Source organism: Phaseolus vulgaris, chromosome 8, assembly GCF_051622355.1.
Source record: "Phaseolus vulgaris cultivar YP4 chromosome 8, ASM5162235v1, whole genome shotgun sequence".
NCBI classification, from domain to species: domain Eukaryota; kingdom Viridiplantae; phylum Streptophyta; class Magnoliopsida; order Fabales; family Fabaceae; genus Phaseolus; species Phaseolus vulgaris.
This window is the reverse complement of record NC_143505.1, coordinates 22,593,909-22,619,377: the sequence shown is the minus strand read 5'-3', so window position 1 is coordinate 22,619,377 and position 25,469 is coordinate 22,593,909. Positions and strand designations below refer to the sequence as shown.

The following is a 25,469-nucleotide window of genomic DNA, read 5'->3' as shown; positions in this document are numbered from 1 at the left end:
CTCAGGCCTCAGGATTAACAAGGGAAACCTTGGAGTAATGGAGGATTTCAACAAAATCCAATACTACAAGAGTTGCTTGAAGAACCAACATGCACAAGTGAGGACTTGCTCGGTTGGAGGCTTAAAGCTTGATGAAAGGTTGCTAGCCCTCATTGTGACTTGGATTCTAACTCCAAGGGTGAGCAATCATTCTGTTCTTACTAAGGAGGATCTGGTGTACATCTTCTGCATTATGAAAAAGATCAGAATTAATTGGATCCACATCATCAAAGAGCACATGCAAAAGGCAATGAGGTTAAGTGACTATCACTATCCATATGTTGTTTTGGTTTCTAAATTTCTACTCTATTTTGAAGTGAACCTAGAGGATGAAACATCTGAGTTGGTCAAGTCAACTCAAGAGTTGAACAATGGATCTCTCAGCAAAATGGGTTTCACCAAAGTAGGTGGCAAATGGATTAGCAAAGATGGTGACTTTGGAGCCTCATCTAGTGCTGTTGCTGATCATGAACAAGATGAACCTGCTGATATGGATTTTCAACATGAAGATCTACCTGAAGCACATCAAGATGCTAGACCTAGTGTTGGTGCTGGGAATTAAGAAGAAATCATGCAAACCATGTCTCCTTTTGAGAGACTCATGGCTAATAGGCTTGATAACTTTGAGGAGAATCAAAGGAATCTCCATGATCTCTGTGTCAGCAATTTCCAGAGGATTGATAACAGGTTTGACAGCATGGATGCACGCTTCATGACTCTAGACTCTAGATGAACAAATCGAGGCTGTACAGAACCAAATCTTTGATCTTCAATATGCTGATGATGATGAATGAAGAAAAACAACTGGTTGATGTATCGAAACAACTGATTGTTTTTAGTGGTTATATCAGTTTTTCTTCTTTTTTTTCTGCTGCTTTTGTTGTTTAATTCTGATGTATTCAAAACAATTATCTTGTTTATCTCTTCTCTTTGTCTATTTGTGAAGACAAATAGGGGGAGATATATGTTGTAATTGATTTCAGTTTTTATTTTCTGCAAAATAGTTTGAATGAGTGAAACCTTCCTTATAGGTTTTTGCTCCTAGATTTGTTTGTTGCTTACTCTTGCTTACTCTGATATTATGCTCTGAATTTCTATACTTGTTTCTGTGCTAACCAAATATCAGAAGTTCTATGCTTTGCTTAAAACTGTGCTTTGCAAGACCTACTTCAGATTCAATCAAGTACAACACAAGCATCAGGGATTTGTCTTCATCAAATAGGGGGAGATTGTTGAACCAAGTGGTGTTCAAGCTTTGAAGAATCCAAACCCTTTGAAGGATGTTGAAGGCTAGGTTGTGCTTGCTATTGTTGAGTTGTCTTAGATAGGATCTAGGGTAGATTGTTTATGTAATCCACTCTTGATTGAATCCAAAGCATAGGCATTCTCAATCTTTTTAAAAGAAAAGTGTTTTTCAAACTAAGTGAAAAACAACCGATTGTTTTGTCGAAACAACCGATTGTTTTATACTTAGGTGTTTTGAGAAAAGGTTGAAAACTATTTTTCAAATGGTTGAGCTGTTAAAATCAAAACAACCGATTGATTCGAAGAAACAATCGATTGTTTGTTTTGGTACCATAACAAAAAATTGGTTTGTGCTTTGACTGAGCATTAAATGTTTTTCTAACTGATTACGCTCCAGTTTTTAATGTTTTGACCAATCTTTAAAGGCAATTATTAGTTTGTTAAGATTTGATAACAAACAACAATCTTTGATATAAAACAGTAAAATAGATTTGAAGTTTTAAAAAACAAGATTCTGATTTTCAAAGAGTTGAGATTGCTTAGAGATTTAGATTGATCAAAGAGTGTGAGATAGGATTTCTGCTTGTATTGATTTCAGATTTGCTTCTGTAACAAGTGTAATCCTTGTATCTATTGAACAAGACTCTTTTTTGTGTTTGCTGAGAAGTGTTGTGTGTTCTTGAGGGAATCAAGATCAGCATTCTTAGTGTTGGTGTGTTGGCCAAGAGAAGTGTGTGTCTTGAGGGGATCAAGGTCACTTTCTTGGTTGTGTTGTAAGTGATCTAGGTTTAAATTCCTCAGTGGTTTCTGAGAAGACTAGATGTAGCTCTGGGTTTAGAGTGAATCAGTATAAACATCTGTGTGCATTCTCTCTATCCTTAATCTCTTTAAATTCAATTTTGATATTTGCAAACTGGTATAAACAACCGATTGTTTTTCTGGTGCTGTTGTTTTTGCTTGTTGTTTTGGCAAACTGAATTCCTTATCTTTTGTTTCTTAAAGTAATTTCATTCTTGAATTAAAAGTTTTCGAAATCCCTCTTTAAACCATTCACCCCCCCCCCCCCCCTCTAGTTTAAAGCCATTCATTCTAACAAATTTAAGTCAAAAGATGCAACCAGAGAGTGAGCAAATGCGACTAGAGTTTGAGGAGAAGAATCGACTATTGTGACAGGAGTTTCTATCGCAACAGCTACATGTTGAGCCGCTTGTGGCTCCCACTCTCAGGAGCACAAAGTGAAGTTGTGCAGCTGCTACAACATCAAGGGATGTCATTGGCCAGATAAGCCAGTGTGAGTTACTTATAGAGGACGCCATCATTCCTCTGGTGGTGGCCACTGGAAAAGTCTTTGAAGTGGCCACTACCTTACACAACGTGTGTCTCCCCTTGATGTGATGAAGGTGACGATGGATAAAGTACGAGTTGGTGATGCTCGTGTTCCTCTATCGACAGATTAGGTAACTATTGTGGTCGAGGCAATAGCCTGGCCCAGACACCTCATTCGAGTTATTCCAGAAACCTTGATAATAATTTAATTTTATTATATTAATTTATATTTTTGTATTATATCTAATTTAATACAATTGTTTTTTATTTTGTAGAAACCTCGTTGGAAACCGAGTCCGCAAAAGAAGCTTTCAGTTACCATTGACGATTTTATAGCTTCTTTATTATTAGCTGCTAAGGCTATTGGTACAAACCCAAAGGTTCCGTGGAATAATACTTTTCTTGGAAGAAGCACTGACATCCCCTTGTCATATACATGTCAAATGTATTATAATTTGCAACTCGAAACCAGGAGCTCAATATAACCATCATTTAATTTTTTTATGATGTGAGTACCTTTCACCTATATTTCAATTTACTTAATGTTAAATTATTAATGATTATGTTTTAACTAATCACTTGTAGGTAAATGTCTGAATTTTTTATTAATGACGAGAATCAAGATGTTTATGGATTCTTGGATCCCTAAGTTAACAGCTCGAGACTGGGGGGCTTGTGTATCGACCAGTCATCGGGTGTAGTTGACTGCTAGTGGATGTGGGGCCATGAAAGTTGGGTCCCACGGACGGCAGGGCCAGCACCTTACACGCAGCTCGCCTAAGGCGTTAAGGATTGGTTAAGCCTCAGTCAGGTAAGGAGGGTCCCACAAGCGGTATGCCCAGAGTGCCTTGTAGACAGTACGCCCAGAGGATCGGGGAGTGGTCAAGCATCGGTCATCAGGATGTGCTAACATGTCCTCGGACATCGGTAAGTCAAACAACAGAGTTGTGCCACCAGACAGCACTAGTTACCAGTTAGGGAGAAGCCTAGATCACGAGGGGTCCTTGCGTGTGGTGTGGATGATGCGTTCAGGCGTAACACAGCACTAGATACAACCCGTAAAGGTCACGTTCCAGGGGTGAGCTGCATGCATGGCACGTGAACAGCTAGGGCACTCCCAGGACGGATGGCCCCAGAGATCAGGTGCACAAGTTGGTACCCAGGTGGTCATCCCGTCAGAGGTTGCACTCCAGTAAGGGAGTCTTACGCGCTAGATTGTCCTAAGAGTGGGTGATAGCGGCGCTAAGGTACGTTCCCATTAACCCTAATTAAGGTTAGCGAAAATCGTGGAAACCCTAAAGTATATAAGGGGTAGTATTAAACCTAATAAGGTACGCTATTCACACACAAATTCTTACGCAGCTTTATGCTACACACACAGAGATACACAAAGAGCTTTCTACAACTTACCTTTGGTGTTTCCTAACCCTACACTAACTTGAGCGTCAGAGTGCAAACGGCCTCTAAGACGCCCTTTGTCTCTGAATTTTCAGGTGTTTGATCAAAAAAAGGCACGAACGAAAGTAGGGATAACTGGGCGTGTGATCGACGTAGACGCACAACGATAATCAAGTCAACCGACAGGAACATATAATATTAGCTTCATACCACTTAGATATTTATAATAATAATAATAACATTGTAGTAACAAGTTAATATATATTTTGCAAAACAAACTTAATTATTATAAAAATATAATAGTCATAGTTTTTTAATAAAAAAATAAATTAAAATGAAAATACAAAATGAATAAATAATAATAATAATTTAAAACAATGAAATTTATTATATATATATATAAATAGTATAATTAAATGTATTTAATAAATAAATTTTATACTCTCACTTATTATCTATATTTAATAATAATAAAATGAAAATAATTTAAACATTCTTTTAAATATTAAAAGGGTAAGAAATTATTTTATAAAAATCAAAACTCTAAACCCGACAATCGATTTCAAGTAAAGGTAGTAAATTTGGGCGATGGTTAGCAAATTGGGCCATGGTTCGTGGGTAGAGTTGGTATTTCAACTCGCCAATCATCTTCAGGTTGCATATATTTTTGTGGTTGTGGCACACCCATAACTTTTATATTTCTAGAAATACCTCATGTAAATAAGTTAAATATTTGAAGTTATGGTTATGGAGATGTTTTTGGTATTTCTAGAAATACCTCATGTAAGTTAAATATTTGAAGTTATGGTTATGGAGATGTTTTGGTGGTGTATTTTAGATTGTGTATTTCTTGTCAGATTATATAATTTCTTATTAATTAAAAAGATGGAATAGTTTTTTAATTGAACAATCTCAAATTCATAACTCGATTCGTAAAAATATTATGAATTAAGTAATTTATAAGATAAATATATATTTCAAATTACATGATATATTTAGAAGTAATTTTTCAACAAAATATTTGGATTATATAAATTAGAAACTAATATCAAAAGTAGAAGTAATTTTTCAAAAAAAATATTACAGATTAGATTACATAAACCAGAAGTTGATACCCAATAAAAATTAGCTTCCAGTAGTTTATGTAATTAAAAAAAAATTACTCCCAGATTGTTTAAATTTGGTGGACAATTTTGAATTACAACATAACTTCTGACATATACTTAATCTGAAATGTTTACAAAATATGAAAAAGGAAATGGAGAAAGACACACTGATAAACTGATAAACTAATGGACAAGAACAGTAAAATATAACTCGAAAACTAGTCTAATCCTCATAACCACAAACGAATTGTGTATTCCTCATAAAATGTGTAAAGAACCATCCAAAAATTTACAACTTGCTCAAATGGGTGTTGGGGTGCTTGAGGCTGAAGCGCTCAGAAAAATAAATAAAAAATTAAGAAGGTAAAAAGTTGTCTAGGATTTTAAAAATTTCCTTGTTACTTGAAGGACAAAACCATATTTCACATTTATATGGGATGTCAGAGGAACATATAAATGTGCAAGTAGAAACAATCTCATATTTTTCATTTGCCTTACTTAACCCGATAACTAGCGAGATGGACTGATAAAAATAAAAATTAATTTTTTCTAGTATTATGACTTAAATCATCAACTCTTACAAATTAAATTCAAATTATCAATTATAATAAAATAATTTAAGATGTGGAAATTAATTATTTTAATTTATTTAACTAAAGACATTAATTAATTAATTAAAAGAATTTTAAAAATTATATAATTAAATATACTTTTAATATAAATATATATAACAAAATTTTAAAATATAACATTAAAACCATATTTAAAAAACAGAGTTGAAGAACCCGATCAAAATTTTCAATCCACTTGTTACAATTATTCCATCCCCCACTTTTTTTTGACGGGTTAAGCCACGGGCACCTATTCTATCGCCCCTAATTTCTAGTAGATAAATACATATTAAATCCAATTTATGTTGTGAATTTGAAATTCGACATCAAATAAATAGTAACATATATCATTTAAATAAAATATCTTTTCATTGAGTCTACTATAAAATATTCATGTATTGTATAAAATTTTATTATATAAAAATAAATCTGTATTAATGAGTTTCTACTCTTAGTTTTAATTTTATTTATAAAATTCTCGATATTTTATTTAGATAATAAATTTTGGATAACTTAATTTTTCTAAATTGGAAACAAAAAAACCACAAAGTACAAACGAGGATTCTATTTTGCCTTTTAGTATTTTCACAAAATGGAACCGTCCCAACCTCAAAAAAGTGAACTGGCAAAGAGTGGACCTCAACTACACTTCTTTTAAGGATTTTTCTACATATATAAGAGAAAAGGAGAGGGAAAAAACTAGTTTTAGATAGAAATCAACATCATTATATAATAATAATAAATAAAATACGTTATCAATATTTCTTTTCTCACAGAATTTATTATTTCATTTTTCACCTATTTTTTCTCACAATATTTATGCAAATAAACAATTCATTATTTCATTTTAGACCTATTTTATATTACCTAAAATAAATAAGAATACAGAGTATTTGATAAAAGACAAATAGAAAGACAGTTAAAAGTAACTTCATAAAAACAAATACACAAACTTAAAACTTTAAAAGCGAAATAATTTTGAAATTTTAAATTGTAAAAATAATTATTTAAAAACAAATATATTTTTTATTATATATAGTATTGTTATTGAAATTACTTTGTACATTTAGTAGACTGTTAATCTAGAGAAAGAATAAAGGTATTAATGAATTAGTAAGGAAGAGTTAATACATTAAGAATAACAGATGTTAATATTTAATGAAAATAATTAGTTATATACGTTAGTATTATACCCGAAGTACAATTTTATTAATTTTTAATACACGAAGTAATATTTAGAAAAATATCATAAAAACGAATACACAAACTTAAAACTTCGAAAGCGAAATAATTTTGAAATTTTAAATTGTAAAAATAATTATTTAAAAACAAATTATTCTACAATACTCAAATAGACAACTTAAAGCGAAATTGATATTAAACATAAACACAGCCTGGAATAAAATTTAGAAATAAAATTTATAATGAAAATAAATGTTAATAAATACATTACTAAACCAACATACAAATTTATTATTAATACCCATAAAGCAGATTCAATCAAACAGCATTTCAAACCTAATACTTCATTTATGAACAAACACGTCGTTGATTAAAACATTTATTACTACTAATGGATTTAAACAACTATTAAAAGAGGAAACAGCTATTTCAGATAAGATGCATCTCAAGTCTCAAACCTATAGAAATTAACAAAAAAAAGTCTAAAACCAATAGAAATTAAAAAGAAAATGTGAAACACGGCTATAAATAAGAAAAGAAAATGAGAATATAAACATAATTGAAGATTAAAAGACAAAGAACTTTATGGGTCAGCTTGGATCAAGGACAATACCAATAACAAGGAGCACCAAAGTTTCAAAATACTCAAAACAGAGTCACAACCATTAGAATAGCAACTCACTCATATCCTAAAGACAAGTGGGTCATTCCCCTAAGCACTGCTACAACTAAAACAAACTGAAAATCCCAACAGTCAGAAAAACATTAACTAATATAAATGCCCATTAAGCTTCCACGTCAACACTTTTCTTCCCGGGTGAGCAGAAGAGCCAGACAAAACCGTATGGGTCCTTAACCTTCCCAACGCGCCCACCGCAACACGCGCCTTCACCTTCAGCCACTTCATCTTCCACAACAGCACCAGCACTCACCGCCTTCGCTACGGCCCCTTGCACGTCCTCGGTCTCCAAGCACAAAACGACACCGTTTCCACCCGCTTTCACTCTGACAACGAAATGAAATGAAACTCCATTCAGTCATCGAGAGATATTATAAACTAATGACTGAAGAACACGTTTACAAAACAACGAAAGTTAAAATAAAACAGACACCGTAAGCGTGGAGTTAGGGATATGATAACAATAGATAAGACACTAGAGTCCAAAACGTGAACGATGGAAGAACATATCAGACAAAAAGGAAATCACGACTCTCGAAAAAAAATAATTCCTATTACCTACAGATCGAGTGTACAAACAGTGAAAAATAGTTTAAAATTATGAAACAGTGCAAAAACACACAAGATACAGACATTAAACTCAAAAACACAAACAAAAGTTCTACTATCAAAAAACAGTATAACAACTAGAACTTCACAAAAGTAAAAACGCATAATATAGATAAACATGCTCAATAATCACAGATCTATGAAATGTTGGCGTAGAACATGAACAGAGGGAAAACTAACGGTGAAGCGGAGTCATCAACGAGGTCAGCGACGAGAATGGTGGAGCCAGCGATTTTGAGTTCAGCGGAGAGAATGAGAGGAAGCTCGTGGTCTGCTTTGCGCTTAGGGTTGAGCGCACGGGCAACTTCCTCTGCGCCAAACGCAGACTTGTAGAAGGAAACGGCGTCATTCGCTTTGGGAGCTTCCACCAGGAGTTGCGGCTTCACGGCAAGAAAAGACACCGCAGCAGTGGCATTTTCCGACACGCCGTTCTGAGCATCTTGCTGAGCCATGGGAGAAACAGAGAAGGAATGGAGGTGAAGAGAGAATAACCCTAACCCTAGGAAAGAGAAAGAAGAGTAATGGCAGAAGAAAATGGTATGAGCGTGAAGGAAGAAGTTGTGGTGGGGCAGTGTTTATATAGAGGTGGGAAGCCGAAACGTTCGAGGTCAAAATGGGAATTTGAGAAAACATGAGAGTTGAGCACATTACTTTACCAATTTTTATTTAAGAAAAGGAAGGATTTGGTTTTTGGATAAAGGAGAACCTGGAATTACCCCTAGTTGTGAGTTTAATTTACGAAGCGACGCCATTATGAGGCTAACGGTCTTTTCCAACTACATATGTCTGAATCCAACACGCGCAAACTCCACGCGCCATTTTGATGTCAAATACAACATACTGACGAAAAGGAAGTGTATTTGATATTAAAAGTTTAAAATTGAAATCTTACAAAATAAAATAGGTATACTAATTTCTCCCTTAAAATTTCTAAAATAGTATTTATATATTCAAATTAATTTATATAAACATCTAAAAAAAAATTATAAAAGTGCCTCCTTTCATTTTAAATGACAACTATTTTAATTACTTTATATTTTTACATAAAAAAATGTATAATCTCTTAGTCTTAGACTATTGACGGAACAAAAAATGGATTTGATTAAGCACTCCAGTTAAATGTTAAAAAATTAATATATTTAAAAAATATGGTTATATTTACCTAAATTATATATTTAATTTGAAACATGTGTTTTAATAAAAAAATGTTAAAGTATAAAATAAAGTTAAACTAAACTGAAATTTGGAATAAATGAATATGCTACATCACCTATGTAAAAACAAAAGTACACCTCCCAATTCAAATACAGTGTGGTAACAATATGATTATAATACTTATCCATAGCACAAATATCGGGATACAGGTAAAACTATAAAATAAAATAAAATTTAATTGAATAAAAGAAACATTACAAAAGGGAGAAGTGGAGAACATGTTAGCAGATAGATTTAATGACATTAATGTAATACAACAAACTGGTCTGTACTTTGGAATGGTAAAATGGAGGGAAATGATCAATCAAAACATTGAGAGAAAAAACACTAGAAACTAAAATTATAAATAAATTTATATTATTTTAAATATGAGAACAATCCAATGTTCTAAACTTAAAAATTTATAAATAAATAAATTGTATTTTTATGTTCTAAAGTTAAAAATAATTAGTTTTTATCATCCAATCCAATCCTTTTTATACTCATGAATATATATATATAACAATATATAATGAGGATATTTTTACAATTTTTTTTCAATTTTATCCTAAAGAAATAACAATTACTTTAATATATCAGTTTAGTAATTTTTTTCTAATTTTATCTTAAAAAAACAGATATCAATTTAATAAATTGTCTTGTATAAGTTTAATAAATTCTTTTATACTTAAAATTATGAGTTACAACATCTTTTATCTATTATTCTAAGTTACAAATTTTATTTTATTTTCTTTAGATACATACTCTCATTCTCACTTTTTTTTTCTCTTTTCTACAAATACACACTCTCGTATTCATTTTTTTTCTCTTTCTATGTTTTGATTAATTAATTTTTGCAAAAATTATTCTTTTACTAAATTTAAATTATTTTTTTTATTTTAATTTTTTCATCTTCTTTACATGCATTTTGGTTTTTACATATGTTAAAGTATTATAGTATAAATTTATTATAACATTTTAAAATATGGATACACTTGTTTAAGATATGTGATAACGTTTGTATTTTCGCTAGTGATAATAATAATAATAACTCATCCAATCATTCAAAAATTAAACTTCTTAATCATCTTCAAGACTAATAACTACAAATATTACCTAATGTTCCTTTTGACTACAAAGAAAATCAAAGGATAAATCTACGTAAAATTTAAATAAAAAAAGAAGGATAAAATTAGAAAATTAATAAATATAAATATTTAAAAAATAAAATTGTTTTATAAATATTCTAAAAATAGAAAAATAGTATTCTTATCACTAGTTATTCTTGTGTTCAACTTGAAAAATTTCTTTAAGTATAAAGTTAAGAAAATAGTCGTTGCAAATCATTTTCTACCTTGTGATAGACTTCACTTCAAAATAGCTAGTTTGCTTTGAAGTTGTAATGAGTTTAGATGATCTTGTATTTAGGCTTGTGTATGTGTAAGGTTGTCTTTTTCTACATGACCTGTCCTAGATGCCTAGCCAAGGTTAGATCAAGCATTTAAAGTGGTTAAAAGTTTTTCAACAAAAGCTTTTTAGAGTTTTCTAAAAAATTAGGATAATGCACAAAAATAAATTTGTTTCGTTGTAAAAGAATATGTTTATTTTTGGTTTGCTGAAAGGCTTTTCGAAAGTTGGTTAGGGCACCAAAGGTACAACTCAGTCAGTTATTTCAGTTAGCTGAGTTGGCAGTTCTCCTAAAATAAATCTGTTTGTTTTTAAACTGAATCTGTTGTTTTCATAACAGCTTTTCAACTGTTTTTTTAAAAGTAGTTAGAAACTGTTTTCTATATAAAGAAAAGCTTCTCTAACATGAAAGGTTGTTGAGCAATCACGATTTTGACAGAGATTAAACACTTTATGTGTGAGAAGAAGGATTGAATTGAGTTTTTAAAAGGTTTTCCAAAGTGATCTTCAAGTGTGCTTGTTCTAGGAGAACCTTGATCTTGGTGAAGGTGCTGGTGCAGTTCTGCAGCAATTGAACTACTGGTTTTGAGTTCTTGCATCTTCTTTCAGGTGTTATCTTTCCTTTATTCCTTCTTGTAAAAGGTGTAAGTGTTAGTCACTCCTTGATAGGGTTTCTTGGAGTGCAAGGTGTGCTGAAATAGGGTTTTTCAGCATTGGTTGTATTGTTCTTGTAGTGTTCAAGAACCGTTGTGTTTGTAATTGATTGAAACTGGTTTTAGTGGATTCCACCTTGGAGTAAGGTGAAACTGGATGTAGCTCTTTATGAGTGAACCAATATAAAAGCTTGCTTGTCCTTTTCTTCTCATCCCTGCACTCGTTTATGGTTTTTTGCTTAATTCTATCAAGAACAAAATTTGTTCATTTGAAATCAAATCTGTTAATTCTGGGTTTAATAAAAATTGTTCTTCTTAATTTGTTAAAGTTCTCTAATCACTAACAAAGTATTTGTATATGAGGTTTTAATTGGTTTAAGGACAAATAGTTTTATTCATTAAATCCTGACAAAGATTCATTCTCTTTGAAACCTTGTGTTGAATGAACTTGATTGATTTCTTGGTATAATCTGTATTCTTCAAGCTGGTAAAAGTTAACCAATCAGATTATGTTATACCTCTCTATTTGATTGCAATTCCAATCTGAATAAGTTCAAATTGTGTTAGACTGTTTTGAAGAATCAATTTGTTTCTTTTAAAAACAATATGTTCTTTTTCCTTTGATATACTGAAAACAGTTTGAGTTTGCGAAAATTTTATATGTTCAATTCACCCCTCCCCTCTTGAACTTAGACACTAATAGACCCAACAATTGGTATCAAGAGATAGGGCTTGTATTTTACTCAAGTGTATGCATTATGTCTGAGTTTAAAATGCCTTTTGTTGAAGGTGTGTCTATTAATAGACCTCCTATGTTTGGTGGTGTGAATTATGCTTTCTGGAAAATTAGAATGAAGATCTTCATGGAATCTATTGACATGGGTATTTGGGATGTAGTGGCAAATGGACCTTTTGTACCTATGTAGGTTGTCAAAGAAGAAACTGTGAAGAAGCCTTGGTCTGAATGGAGTGAAACTGAAAGGAAGAAGGCTCAATATGACTCCTTAGCCAAGAACATCATCACCTCTGCATTGAATATGGATGAATTCTATAGAGTGTCCCAATGCAACTCAGCTAAAGAGATCTGGGAAGTACTGGAAGTAACCCATGAGGGCACATATGATGTGAAACGTTCGAGGAAGCATTCACTCATTCAAGAATATGAGTTGTTTAGGACGCAATCAGAAGAAAGCATTGCAGATGTGCAGAAACGGTTTACACATATTGTAAATCATCTCACTGGTCTTGGTAAGGTCTTTGATAAGGAAGAGCTCAATATAAAGGTGTTGAAATGCTTTGATAGGAGCTGGCAGCCTAAGGTAACAGCAATCTCAGAATCCAGAGATTTATCTAAAATGTCCACTATTGCATTGTTTGGAAAATTGATGGAGCATGAGCTAGAACTCAAAAGATTGAAAGAACAAGAAACAGTGGAGAAAAGAGCCAAAGGAATTGCCTTAAAGACTACCATGGAACATTATACAAGTGAGGAAAAGAAGAATTCTGAACATGATGAGACCTTGAGTCTGCTCACCAGAAAATTCAGTAGGTTCCTTAAAAGGAAGAACTGAGACAGAACTCAACAAAGAAAAAGGTACTCTAAATCCAATGACTCAAATTCTTCTAGTTATACTTGCTTTGGTTGTGGCAAGCCAGGTCATATAAAGGTTGATTGCCCAAACAATCAAAACAAAGAAAAATCAACAAGCAAGAAGAGTGAAAAAGGCAAAGGAAAAAGAGCTTATATCTCTTGGGAAGAGAATGATGTATCCTCAACAAGTGACTCTTCAACTGGAAGTGAAGAAGCAAATATGTGCTTCATGGTGAATGATGAAGGATCAGCATCTGATTCAGTAAGTGACTATTCAACTGATTCTGAAAATTATGATCAGCTATTAATTGCCTTTAAGGAAACACATGATGAAGCAAATAGATTGGTTGTTATATGTAACAAACTGAACAAGGTAAATAGGGTACTGGAACCTAAAGTTAAGGCTCTTGAGGAAGAATTACACAAATCTAAAACTGATTTGGTTAGCCTTGAATTAACATGTTTGCATACATTAATAAAAACTTGTGAAAATTGTAAGAAACTGGAAAAACAGGTTGAATATCTGCTAAAAATATTATCAAGTTTCACCAAAGGAAGAGAAAATCTTGAAACACTGCTGGGTTCACAAAATGTTTTTTTTAATAAGAATGGTCTAGGATACAATCCTGGAATGAAGAACAATGTTAAAAAGTTGTCCAGTTTTTTTGTTCCTTCCAAAACAGGTTTTTCTTCTTTTAACAGTTCAAATACTATGCATATTGCATCTTGCTTTTACTGTATGAAAAATGGACATATCTCTAGAACATGTAAAGCTAGAAGGTACCTTGTTCCCAAAGGATTGGCCAAATGGCTTCCTAAGGAAAGGTATTAATCATGTTGGACCCTAGACTAGAAAGGGGTACCATATGTGTTAAATCTGTTTTGTTTTGCAGAAAAACAACAGGAAAAATCAGTGGTACTTGGATAGTGGGTGTTCAAAGCACATGACTGGTGATATGGCTCAATTCACAAGTCTGAAACTTAAAGCTGAGGGACATGTCACATATGGAGATAATAATAGAGGAAGAATTCTTGGAAGAGGAAATGTTGGTACTGCAGATTCAACCACAATTGAAAATGTCCTATATGTGGAGGGACTAAAGCATAGTCTTCTAAGCATTAGCCAAATGTGTGACAAGGGTTACAAGGTCAATTTTGAAACCAACAACTGTACAATCTCAAGTGAAACTTCTGGTAAGGTGTTGTTCACATGTAGAAGGGTAAACAAAATCTTCATTGAGATAAAGGAAGCTAACTCCAAAAGTTGTTGATTGAATTAGTCATGATATGTAGAAAAATAAATAGTTATATAGAATTGATAAACACAATCCTAAAGATTTACACTAAGTGAAAACAATGTAAAACACTCTAAAACACATGCTACATGAAATGAAACAACAAACTCAAAGAAAAACACAAACTAATTGTTTTTTTAATAAATATACACAAGAAAATGCAAGAATAATTTATACAATATTTACAATTTATATAAGAACTATAATCTTTCTATATAAAATTGGAAAATCGTATTAATATCGAATGGTTCCCAACAATAAAGTCATTTTCATGAATCACTTTAGTCGCATGGCGAATCAAACAAAATCATATAATTATGTAATATTATTAATTGACATTTATCATATTCATAAGGAATATTATCATTTAATGAAATATTCAATTTCAAATTTGGAATTAGGTTTGGATTTTATATGTTTTTTGTATTTTTAAATTATAAGGATTAAAATCTATGAAAAGTGTTCGTAATTTTTTAGTTTAGGGTACACACAAAGAAAAATTAAACTTGTTGGTGGTTTCTAATAAAGAACTCAAGGATAAATATTGTCTCATAGTTTTAATGCATTCCAAGTCGCATTTAACTTGGGAATTTGAGTGAGCATTTCAAAGATCGCAATAATTAACCAAAGGCACCACTAACCTGAAAATCAAGACAAAATCGCAATGCCCGAACAAATTGTAGAGCTCAAACAACTTAATAATTCTCCACTGATGAACATCTCGAAAGGTTCAACTCCAAGATTAAAGTGTTTGCAAGGTTTAGGGTTTTTCAGGATTCGAAAATGTTATGGCATTCATAAAAGAAAAGTAAGTATCTTTCCTCATCTTCAACTATGTTTAGGGTTCAAGATTCGAAAATGTTATGGCTATTTCATAAAAAAGAACTAAGTATATATCTTTCCTTATCTTCCTGCAATTTGATTAACTTTAATTGTGCAGTAATATGATTGTTAATAATAATAATAATAATAAATATAATTATTATTTATAATAACAATGTTTTTTAAATATGTTTATTAATTAATATGAAATATTATTATTGATATTAATACTAATATTATTTTTATCTTCTTTTTTAATTTTTTATATTTTATTTTAATATATGAAGAATTAAATAAAAATATAAATCTTCGTTCAGTGGCTAATTCAGTGGTAGAAAATAAACAATTACATTTAGCGACCAAAGAAAAATCGTTGGTTACAAAATAAACATATTTGGTGGCAAAAATAAGCAATTACATTTAACAACCAAAAGAAAACCGGTGGCTAAAAAATAAACATATACAGAGGCTAATTCGGTGACAGAAAAAATAAGCAATTTCATTTAGCGACCGAACAAAAATCAGTAACTAAAAAATAAACATATTCGGTCTAATATATTTTTTCCAATTTATTCAATACAAACACTCTTTAGTGACCGACGATTTTGTTACTTTTATGTTCAGTCATTGATTTGGTCGCAAAACTAACTAACATCATTAATGATTCATTTTATCGCTATTTTGATTGCAGATTTGACAATGAGGGTATCCAATGACTATTTTGGTCTCAAATTGCGACCACTCTTTTTCGGTCGCTAAATTCAGTGACTAAATTGTTATTTTTTTTGTAGTGCATGTGTAATTGTTATATGAGTCTTTGTGAGAAAGGTACTCATAAGATCAATACATAATGATATTAAAATGAGTTAAAATGTATTTTGAAAGAAAAAAAATCTTTTAAAAGGTTTTTAGCACAAAATAATTCGTTACATTCTTATTTAATCTATTAAAATTTGCTTGATGAGGATCAAAACATGATAATCAATTATCTAATTAATAATCAATTAAACAAGAGAACCATTTTAATGTTTTCAAAGTTCTTAATGAAAATAGATTACATCTTTTCATAATTGATTAAATAACCTTCCAATATTAATTATTAATCTGATTTAATCGGTTGACACATTTTTAAATTGATTAAAATTGAAATTGTTTTCAAGAGATTTACAAAGAATAATCAACAAACACTTAATATAATTGATTAAATGCTTTAGATGTTGTTTTCAAACAGTCTCTTGAAGCCACTTCTTTGTTTTTTTGTATGCAAGGTTACACAAGTGTTGAATGTAAATGGTATAGTGCTAGGTAATGTAGGAGGTGAAAGATGCAGGTTTTTGTAAAAGATTGGGACACCCCTTAAAGTGTTCCCTTTTTTAATTTAATTAATTATTTGCTGATAAAAAAAACTGGATTGTTTGAGTGCTATAGTTGTACTTGGTGATCAAGAGTTGATAAACTATATATTCTCTTAGATAGTAAGAGTTGATAAGGGCTAATATGCTTTTGGTATCATGGATTGTGATATATCCTCTTGAAATTGTCAAGGAGTTGATTCTTTGTATAACTTTGAGAAAGTTAGTGAACCAACAATTTTAAGGTTGAATTGTTGAAACTGAATGTAGGATCTAAACTAATAAAAATCTCTTTTTGCTTTATTTTCTTGCTTATCTTGTTTTAGTTTTAATGCACTCAATTCTTGAATCAATTTTGATTTCACTTATATAAGTGCATTTTATTTTTAAGTCTGAAAAGATTTTCAAAAAGTAAGTTTTCCAGACAAAATTATTAAAACCAATTCACCTCCTCTTGATTTAATTAAGTCATTTTCTAACCGTGTAATCTTGTAAGCTCGAAGCATAGTGGTGAATACTTGTAAACATTTGTTTGTTTAGTGTTACCCTTTGATGTTTGCATTGGAGAACTAGACATTACCTAAGTTAAGGGTGGATCAGTATAAAATAAAAAAATGTTCACTATCTACTTATACTATCCACACTTTGCCTCTATTGGTTTTCATTAAAACGTTTTAGAAATTTTTGACTTATTAGTAAAACCATTAGACGACCTCCTTTAGCAAAAAGTCTGAATGAAAGTTTTTATAGTTCTATTAGTGCTACCCTTTGATGTTTGGATTGGAGAACTGGACATTACCTAAATTAAAGGTGAACCGGTATAAAAAAAATGTTCACTATCTATATATATATTATCCACGTTTTGGCTCTCTTAGTTGTCATTAAAACATTTTAGAATTTTTTTGATGTGAGTGATAATATGAAAGAAAAAGAATAATATTCTTTTTTATGGAAAATCCTAATGGAGATAAAATATCACTTAAAATTTAAGGGTGAAATAGTATAAATATTTTATCTATATTGGTAAGTCCATCCATAAAGTTCGTAATCCGCAACTTGTAAAACTCGTCTCACAAAACTCATTATCAAAATGAATTAATTTTGAAGAGGCACACAAATCTTAAACATTCTATAGGTTTAACATGTTGATCCGCATTTTAAAATAAAATAAAATCAAAACCTATAAATATCATTTTAAACTCTAAAATTTCACCTTTTTTAAAAATCTGTGAAATAAAAAACTTATTTCTCCAAACGGTAACATAATTTGTATTTTAAACCACCTAATAATATTTTTTATATAATTTTTACTTAATCTATAATTTTATACTAGATAAAAGTATTATATCATCATTCAACAACTATTTAACCATAAAAGTACCTAAGTTTCATACTATTTTTTAAAGTCTTATTTTTATTTAGCTTACACATCTTATTTATTAGTATTAGATTGTAAAACAGGTTCATTTGGGCTCTCAACCCGCAGATAAATCCATTTAATTCGAGAACGGATTCAAAATTTTAAGGATCATTACGGCTCTCATATACAAAAGCTTTAAAGTTATTAATTGTTTTTAAAAAAAATCCTATTACGTTGAGAATTTTTTCTCCTTCAAATATCATATTTAACAAATATTTTTGTATAACACTTCTTTCAGTCACTTATCAAATGAATTCGGTGAATTTTCAAAATTTATTCTTTACATAAATTTAAAATACTTATCTTTCCTTTATTATGTATATTGTATTTTAAAAATACAGTATTATAATTAACATCTAGTCGTCTTAGCTCAGCTGGTAGAGCGCATGGCTTTTAACCATGTGGTCGTGGGTTCGATTCCCACAGACGGCGTTTTTTAAAATTGGCCAAATTTTGCCATTAAAACCATTAATTTACCTCGTGCCATTTTTTGATCAACTATAGAGAGTGGGTTCAATTATTTATATATCGATCATAACAAAAACTTTCACAACTCATATTTACATGCTTCCATTCTCTTCTGCTGATGAATCAGAAGCAGAATCATCCAGGGTTGAATTTGATGTAGTCTCCAATTGGCTCCCACTCTCACTGTCTGAACTCCCTACTGTTCTTTCTTCCAGAGGGTGTTTCAAGAACCAATACATTATGCTAGCTGTTAGTGTAAGGATCATCTTTTGATTCACCTGCCAATATGTGAAATAGCATTCAAAAGTTGTTTTAAAAAACACCAAATACAATTGCAGACACATTTGTCCATGATTGCGTCAAAATCTTGCAAATTTAAAACTTTTGAGGATTATTTACCTTAAATAAATATTTTTCTAAACATGCACTAAAACTGATGTTTCAGCAATGGAGTAAATAGTGAATGTTTGCTAAATGTTTTGAAGTCAATGACAATAAACCTCGATATGAAGGTTGAAAAGAGATGAGATGGGAGCAATGCTATATCGTATTGATTCCAACTACCTCAGTGATGTCTTCAGGAAGCAAGAATATTGAACATCCAAGTTTTCTTGCAATACTGATAATGTAAGTGGCATTCATCATTTTCTCCTGATCTGCACGATTTATAAACCAGACATTAAGCCTTTCTTAACACAAATCTTCTCCTTGTCGGCCAGAACATATGTTTCCAAATTTATGTCCATTTCATGCAACACCATTATGTAAGTGAAGAACATAATTTTTGTAGTTCACTTCATGTAGCAGGAATAAGATAGCTTCAGCTTGAGAGAATTTCATGATAGTTTTTGGAATTTAAATCATATAAAATATATAAAGACATAATCAACACAACAATCGAAATAAAAATGGATTATTGAATCTGTTAGTTGTCAGATGTTAATGATTATAAATGGCCCAATACATTATTTTTTTGCATACTACAACCAAAGTAGTACAGGATTACAGGAATAATGAAAAGCTATGTTTGCTTTAATGATGTAATTAGAATAGAAAAACCCAATGAAATGAGTAATGTTACAGTTTTTCAAGCAAAGGCATTGATGACCATGACGAATCCCAAACTCTAGATGGAACACAATTATTTTAGTCCACATCTTCATGTGACTCACAGAAGGATATTCGGAAAACATGCATGCAAGCCAAACATTGAAGAGTAGAAAGAAAACATACCGGTTATTCCTTTTGTTACAAGACCCCAATTTACAGCTCTAGGTTGCACAGAACTAAGAAGCTCAAGGAAAAAAATTCCATCTGATACACTCTTGTCCTGCAATTTGAATAATTATAATAATTAACTAACCTTATTCGCTAATTGTTTATTCTCTGAATAAATTAGACAAATTATTGGTCCAAAAAGCAGCATGCAACACTAACTTATACACCTAAAAGATGTATCAAGAAAAGAGATAAATTAGCTAAGGAAATTTTTTCTACTTTTTCATGTTCCATATAACAAGAATCCACCTTAGAAGCAAGCATAATTGCATAGCCAATCTATTTTTTGATTATTGATATATCCCAGAAAAATATAGTGAAATTGGGATCTTTCTTGGGCAGGAGTATAATGTACATGTACATCAGAAGGGTACAAAATGAACTGTTTGTCATGCAAAAGTACAGTGTCTCTTTATTCGGCAAGCACTAGGGGAAACCAATAAAAACTATCAAATGTCACAATTACTAATAAATAGTAACTAGTAATAAACAAGAATAGGGCAAAGCACACCAGTGAACACGATATTAGTCAGTCATTTGTAGCAGAATGAATCATACATACATATATATATATATATATGTATATATGTATATACAAAATACCTTGAAACTATTGATTTGGCATTGACTTCCTGAACTGCTGGCTTTGCTGTTTGCCCATCGCAGAATATCAGCATCAGTTATTTCCTTCCCATGAGAGTGAAATCTCAAGTTTTTTAGAAGTTGTAGGATGTTGCATCGCATCAACTGCCACAAATATGCTGAAGATAAAACCAACAATATTTGGTTAGATAGTGTTAGCATCCTCTAACATCTGATAAAAAGTTTTGTAGAAGGGATACAAGAACAATGAATTGATGGTTGGCATATTTTCAGTAGATCAATTGACTCAAACCAAGCAACAGAACATAATTTTGAGGCCAACAACATACCTAGTATTAATTTTTTATAACCCTGCACAATGTCATTCCCAGCAATATTTACCAGGGAAAATTTAAGTTGTTTCCCTATTTTCACAACTTGATTGCAATTCTCTACTTTTTTAAATGGTAACTTAATAGGTGGCTTATTAGCAATCTTCCAATCAACAATCCCTGGTGACACTTTGTCTAGAGTCTCCAAGAGTACCCACCTGTAAAGAAGTACAACACATTTAGAAAATGTAAATCTCATATGAAAACAATGTAAACTATCGTCAAATCATCACACAATTCCTAATTGTCAGAATTATTTAAACATACATTGCTATTATTTGAATGATTATAACATGCTTATCTGGTTAGAATTTTGAAAAATAAATAAAATTATTGAACCAATCTCACAGTTTTCAATTACATAGACAAGATTAACAAGACCAGTTCATATTCCACATCTGTAAGAGATATAGTGAAAATAAGATACTCCACCCGTTTCTGACATCCTCAAAGACATTGTTGATATATGTTGAATTTCCAAGGCTATTAATCCAGAGGCGAAATGCTCTTTCTTCTCTAGAGTCTTGTGTGTCATCTAACAAGTTTTCAAGGAGGGAACTCTGTTTTGCTTGGGTTGATAGTCCATTCCTGTAAGAAGGAAATTGAGTTTGCTTGCATATATTTCTCAAACCCCAAAACATAAATTTGCATATCTCAACTTTTTAATGGTGATATAATGGAATCATATATAGGTTAATCAACTCATATTTAAAGCCAATATAGGAAACAAAACAGCCAGATGAAGATTTAGGTGTTTAAAATTGTACATCTACTTCCTTTTAAAAAATTGTACACTATTCAAATAACTTGAATAAGGGAATCTTCACTAAACACGTGTAATTAAATTTCAAATTGTGGCTAATGGGGTGATACATAATTAAAATAGACATATTAACATTTAGAGTATTAACTGAATGTTCAAATGACCGTTGTTTATTCAGGCACAAATCATCATACATTAGAGAATAAACAATCTGGCAATTTCTTGCAGGAAGAGCATCAAATAAAATGATAACAACAGAAGAAAACAAAAGTGTGTAGCCCCCAGAAATATGGTGACAGTGATGAGATTCAACAGGGAATGATTCATTGAGAACATACTCGGTCACAGAGAATAAAAAAGGTTGTTCCTTTTATTCAAGGCTGAAAGCTGTTTCTGAAGTCTATCAGTTAGGGTCTCACAAAAGTCAAATGAGAAAGTACCTCAGATATATAAATAAACCACTTCAATAAAACAATCCTTAATCAAATCCTGAAATAAAACTACATTTCATGTCTTATCTATCACCAACAACTAAAAAATGAAACACATTAAACAAATAATATGTGCTCAATAGAAAGATTATCATCACCTGTGTTGGAAAATATGTGCAACAAAAGCAAGGTTAAGATTTGGGGAACCTTCCACTATATCTCTTGCCGTTATGTATCTCTTGCAACCCATCTTATCAGCATGTTCAAGGACTAATTTGGCTCGTTCGTAAGGATTTTTTACAGCCAATGTGGATGGATTAGTGTATTCAGGTGCAAGAACATTTAGAAGGTGAGCATAAGCCTCTGCATCCTGCAGTGTCAGAACCATATATGTTAAAAAAAAAGGCTATTTTGCATGAACATTTCTCAAAAAGGTTTTGCTATAATTAACAGTTCATAATACTGACTAATGGTTTCCTGTATTTCCCAGCATGAAAAGTAGAAAAAGTGTACAAAACATCTTGCAAGAATGTATAAGTCACTTTATTAATCCTCAAGATTAAAGTTAGTTTTCTCCTATTTACCATCATTTGAAAAAGATTTCAAACCCCTGCAGCTCATTAATACTAATACTAAATGTTCCAACTTCCAACAGTAACCTAATCAACAAATTACTATTCCAGAGGCTGCTCCTATGAATAAAACACACGTTAACATCATAAATACATTTATGTTTCAGAAATACTCAATTACCCTAACATCAGAGGAGAAGTTCGTGACTATCTTCTTGTAATCTGATTTCTTCAAATGGAAATTCATCCACCTTAACAGAATCTTTTCTGGTGCCAGACTCATCAACTCTTCCATATCCTGTTATTTCAGAAATTTGAAGGTAACAAATACAACAATGATGAAAAGTATGAAAAGATGATGAAAACAAGCATTTACCTCACTATCACTGACCAACTCCACAAGCTGTGGAGTTTTCTTCAGGTTCAGGTCCGCCAACAGTTGTATCTAATTTAGCAACCACCATCAGGAATGTCAAAAGTTTTTCCTTGTTAAATTTAATATGCAGCAAGCAGTTTCTACTGATTTCATTGATACAAGAATGCATAATTACATAAAAAAAATGAAGATTTATTCATATGTGTTGTAATAAATGTTAGCAATCTAAGCAAAATCTGGACTTCAAATTAATTACCATTTACCTTAATAATCTGTGAAATCAATCCAAGCACCAGATGACGCTGAAATTAAAACAAAACAAATAAGATACCAACCCACAAATTGAAAAAAGAAAATAAAATAAAATCTCAATATCAGAAAGATGCAACATGATCAATACAGGCTTAAATGAGAAAACTGAATTAAAAGAAAGATAAACTGATAAAAAAATGGGCTAGCAAGTCCTATAACAATGTTAAGAGAAATCATTTCTTTATATGAACCTTCGCAAGAAATAGTAAGACCGTATAGCATTGTTTTGAAAATATAATACATGTCAATGTCAATGAAAAGCCCCTTTCATGTGCAAAAATTAGAAAAGCACTCAAACATACCCTTCCTTCAATGAAGTCTTGAGTTCCAATGTTGACTACTGTACATCCAATTGCCTTGGCAGAGTTCAGGCAAAGCGTGTGGTTTTCGTTCCTTTCCCATGGATTAAGTAATCTCTTTGTATTGATTGCCCTTTCATCAATGGTCCGTGGAACAGCCACATTTATAAGCTTACTGCAACAAATGTAATTCTTATAAAGGGTGAAGAAACTGAGTTATAAAGAGCAGCATAAGAAATTAAACAATAAATGTATAGTACCAAAGAAGAACACCATCTTTTGCTATTTCAAATAGGTCATTGGTTGAAGAATCAATAGGAAGGCATTTCTTGAGGAATTCATCTCCTGCAAGATAGTTATTTATGTGTGCAACATATGATGCCTTCTCAGATTCACTTATTGTGTGAAGCAATGTGGTAGTTGCAGCCTTGAGGAACGCTGATGAGTTTTTTGCATTACTCCCCGTCCTAGAACTTGCAAAAGTTTGCAGTTTCAAGTAAACCTGTACATCATTATAGCACCACTATTAAAATCACTCAAATTAACTTTGATTTGGACACAACTACTGAACTGTTTCACTTTTGTAAAAGGTGAACCAGTTCCAAATTTAATCCCCCGTATGATGTTTAGTTACTAAAGCAACTGAAATTCTCCCAAAATATGCAAAGGCAACATGAAAAAAATTCTCCAAGTTTCTGGGAAATGCAGATTAAATGTTGTTTTCTAATTACAACTCTTTTTCTTTCTGTACCAAAACTTTGTATAGATCTTTTGGATCAAGGGTTCAAACAATAGGGAAAATGGAGAATTTATTTTCTCATCCCCTTATTTCTCTTTCTTTTCTTTGTTTCCTCTTGAATTAAATACAAAGAAAAGTCTCATTCAATCAACCAGCTCAGCTGATATCATGTTACCCTTTTTAGTTCTAAAGAAAAATACCAGTTAACACTAATTTCATTTCTCCTCTTCACATTTCATAGATATTGAAATTGAACAGATGTGAAGATTAGAATAGATCAGAAAATAAATAACTACTAGGAAGGAAAAAAAAGGGTGATATATAAAAAAGTACAAGGATCCAGTATCCTTAAAAAGCTTATGCTTGAAAGAACCTGATGATAAAGCTCACCTTGAGAAACAATTCAAAATCAACCTCTTCACCTGTGTTCTGATACAAATCCCGAATATAAGAAGCTCTCTCTTCTTCATTAAGATTCTCTCCCACAATCTTCAACCTTGACATCTTGGAAGCCAAGTCCCCAACCGTAAGCCTTCCACTCTCCCTCCTCATGCTCACGAACTGCACCAACCATTAAAAAAAACACAACCCACCACCCCAATTGCACTAACAACATCAAATTCCAGTATTCAAGGAAAACAGCATTAAATACTAAAGAAAGTTCCTTAAGAACCATGATGAACCTCCTTGCTAACCAAACGAACCATGATGAACTTACTTGTGATTTCAAGCTGCGAAGCTCCACCTGGGTGAACTGGTTCTGAAGCCATGGATCTGAAACAAGAATACCCCAGTGACTTGACATATCTGTAGCTATAAATTATAATTGAAGTCTGTTTCTTGCACCAAATGCAGAATGAAAGAGAGAGAAAAAAACACAAAGCTTGTGTTTCTGGTTTTCTCTAACAAGTTGCTTTCTTGCACACACACTCTCTCTCTCTTGAGTTATAAAAAGTAGAAAAGGTTTGGAGAGTGTCACTGAAGGAGGAGTTGGAAGAAGGCCAACACTTTGGGACAGAGAAGAGCTGTCACAGTTCAAAGTTGCTCTGGTGGGAGAGAGAGAAAGAGAATTCAAATTATTACACTAAAAAATGAATGTCACATTATCTAAGTCCCTAGTTCCTTAAAACTTTTTATGGGGGCCCTTATGTTGTCGTTAAAAGATTTTTTTTTCAAAACTTTTATCAGAATCTCTTATAATATTCTTAAGATTTAGTACCATACAGTTATTATATTAGACATGTAATTAACTTGGGTTCTGATAAAGTTTTCCTTCCAAGGTATATCTTTATGTGGTTTAAGATATTATATAATCTTTAACAAGAGTT

General features: G+C 31.6%; 2 protein-coding genes and 1 non-coding gene across 3 annotated transcripts; 1 reads left to right on the top strand and 2 right to left on the bottom strand.

The window, feature by feature from the left end:
* Positions 1–7,466: 7,466 nt before the first annotated feature.
* On the bottom strand, positions 7,467–8,841 carry LOC137824105 (Lactoylglutathione lyase / glyoxalase I family protein). Its single transcript, XM_068629562.2, has 2 exons — positions 8,376–8,841; positions 7,467–7,912 (listed from the first exon to the last, which is right to left on the bottom strand). Exons 1-2 carry the CDS (start codon positions 8,645–8,647, stop codon positions 7,693–7,695), a joined length of 492 nt encoding a protein of 163 aa, XP_068485663.1. The 5' UTR covers positions 8,648–8,841; the 3' UTR covers positions 7,467–7,692.
* Positions 8,842–18,288: 9,447 nt separating this feature from the next.
* Positions 18,289–18,361, top strand: TRNAK-UUU (transfer RNA lysine (anticodon UUU)). Its single transcript has one exon. It is a non-coding gene; the product is annotated as a tRNA-Lys (tRNA).
* Positions 18,362–18,437: 76 nt separating this feature from the next.
* Positions 18,438–25,266, bottom strand: LOC137826110 (fimbrin-2). The gene is made up of 14 exons (XM_068631969.2): positions 24,860–25,266; positions 24,532–24,702; positions 23,663–23,904; positions 23,406–23,577; positions 23,055–23,093; positions 22,792–22,860; positions 22,597–22,713; positions 22,002–22,213; positions 21,082–21,237; positions 20,608–20,807; positions 20,279–20,436; positions 19,631–19,727; positions 18,962–19,053; positions 18,438–18,675 (listed from the first exon to the last, which is right to left on the bottom strand). The coding sequence occupies exons 1-14, from the start codon at positions 24,944–24,946 to the stop codon at positions 18,490–18,492; spliced, it is 1,998 nt and encodes a 665-aa protein (XP_068488070.2). The 5' UTR covers positions 24,947–25,266; the 3' UTR covers positions 18,438–18,489.
* Between the last annotated feature and the right edge of the window lie 203 nt (positions 25,267–25,469).

What these genes read in the sequence shown, in the direction of transcription:
- LOC137824105 (XM_068629562.2), bottom strand. Translation starts at nt 8,647, where the DNA reads ATGGCTCAGCAAGATGCTCAGAACGGCGTGTCGGAAAATGCCACTGCT. An exon ending in GTTGATGACTCCGCTTCACC is followed by an intron (nt 7,913 to 8,375) that starts GTTAGTTTTCCC and finishes TTTCGTTGTCAG; the next exon opens with AGTGAAAGCGGGTGGAAACG.
- LOC137826110 (XM_068631969.2), bottom strand. Translation starts at nt 24,946, where the DNA reads ATGTCAAGTCACTGGGGTATTCTTGTTTCAGATCCATGGCTTCAGAAC. An exon ending in AAAGATGGTGTTCTTCTTTG is followed by an intron (nt 23,578 to 23,662) that starts GTACTATACATT and finishes CATTTGTTGCAG; the next exon opens with TAAGCTTATAAATGTGGCTG. An exon ending in ACTTCTCCTCTGATGTTAGG is followed by an intron (nt 22,214 to 22,596) that starts GTAATTGAGTAT and finishes CTGACACTGCAG; the next exon opens with GATGCAGAGGCTTATGCTCA.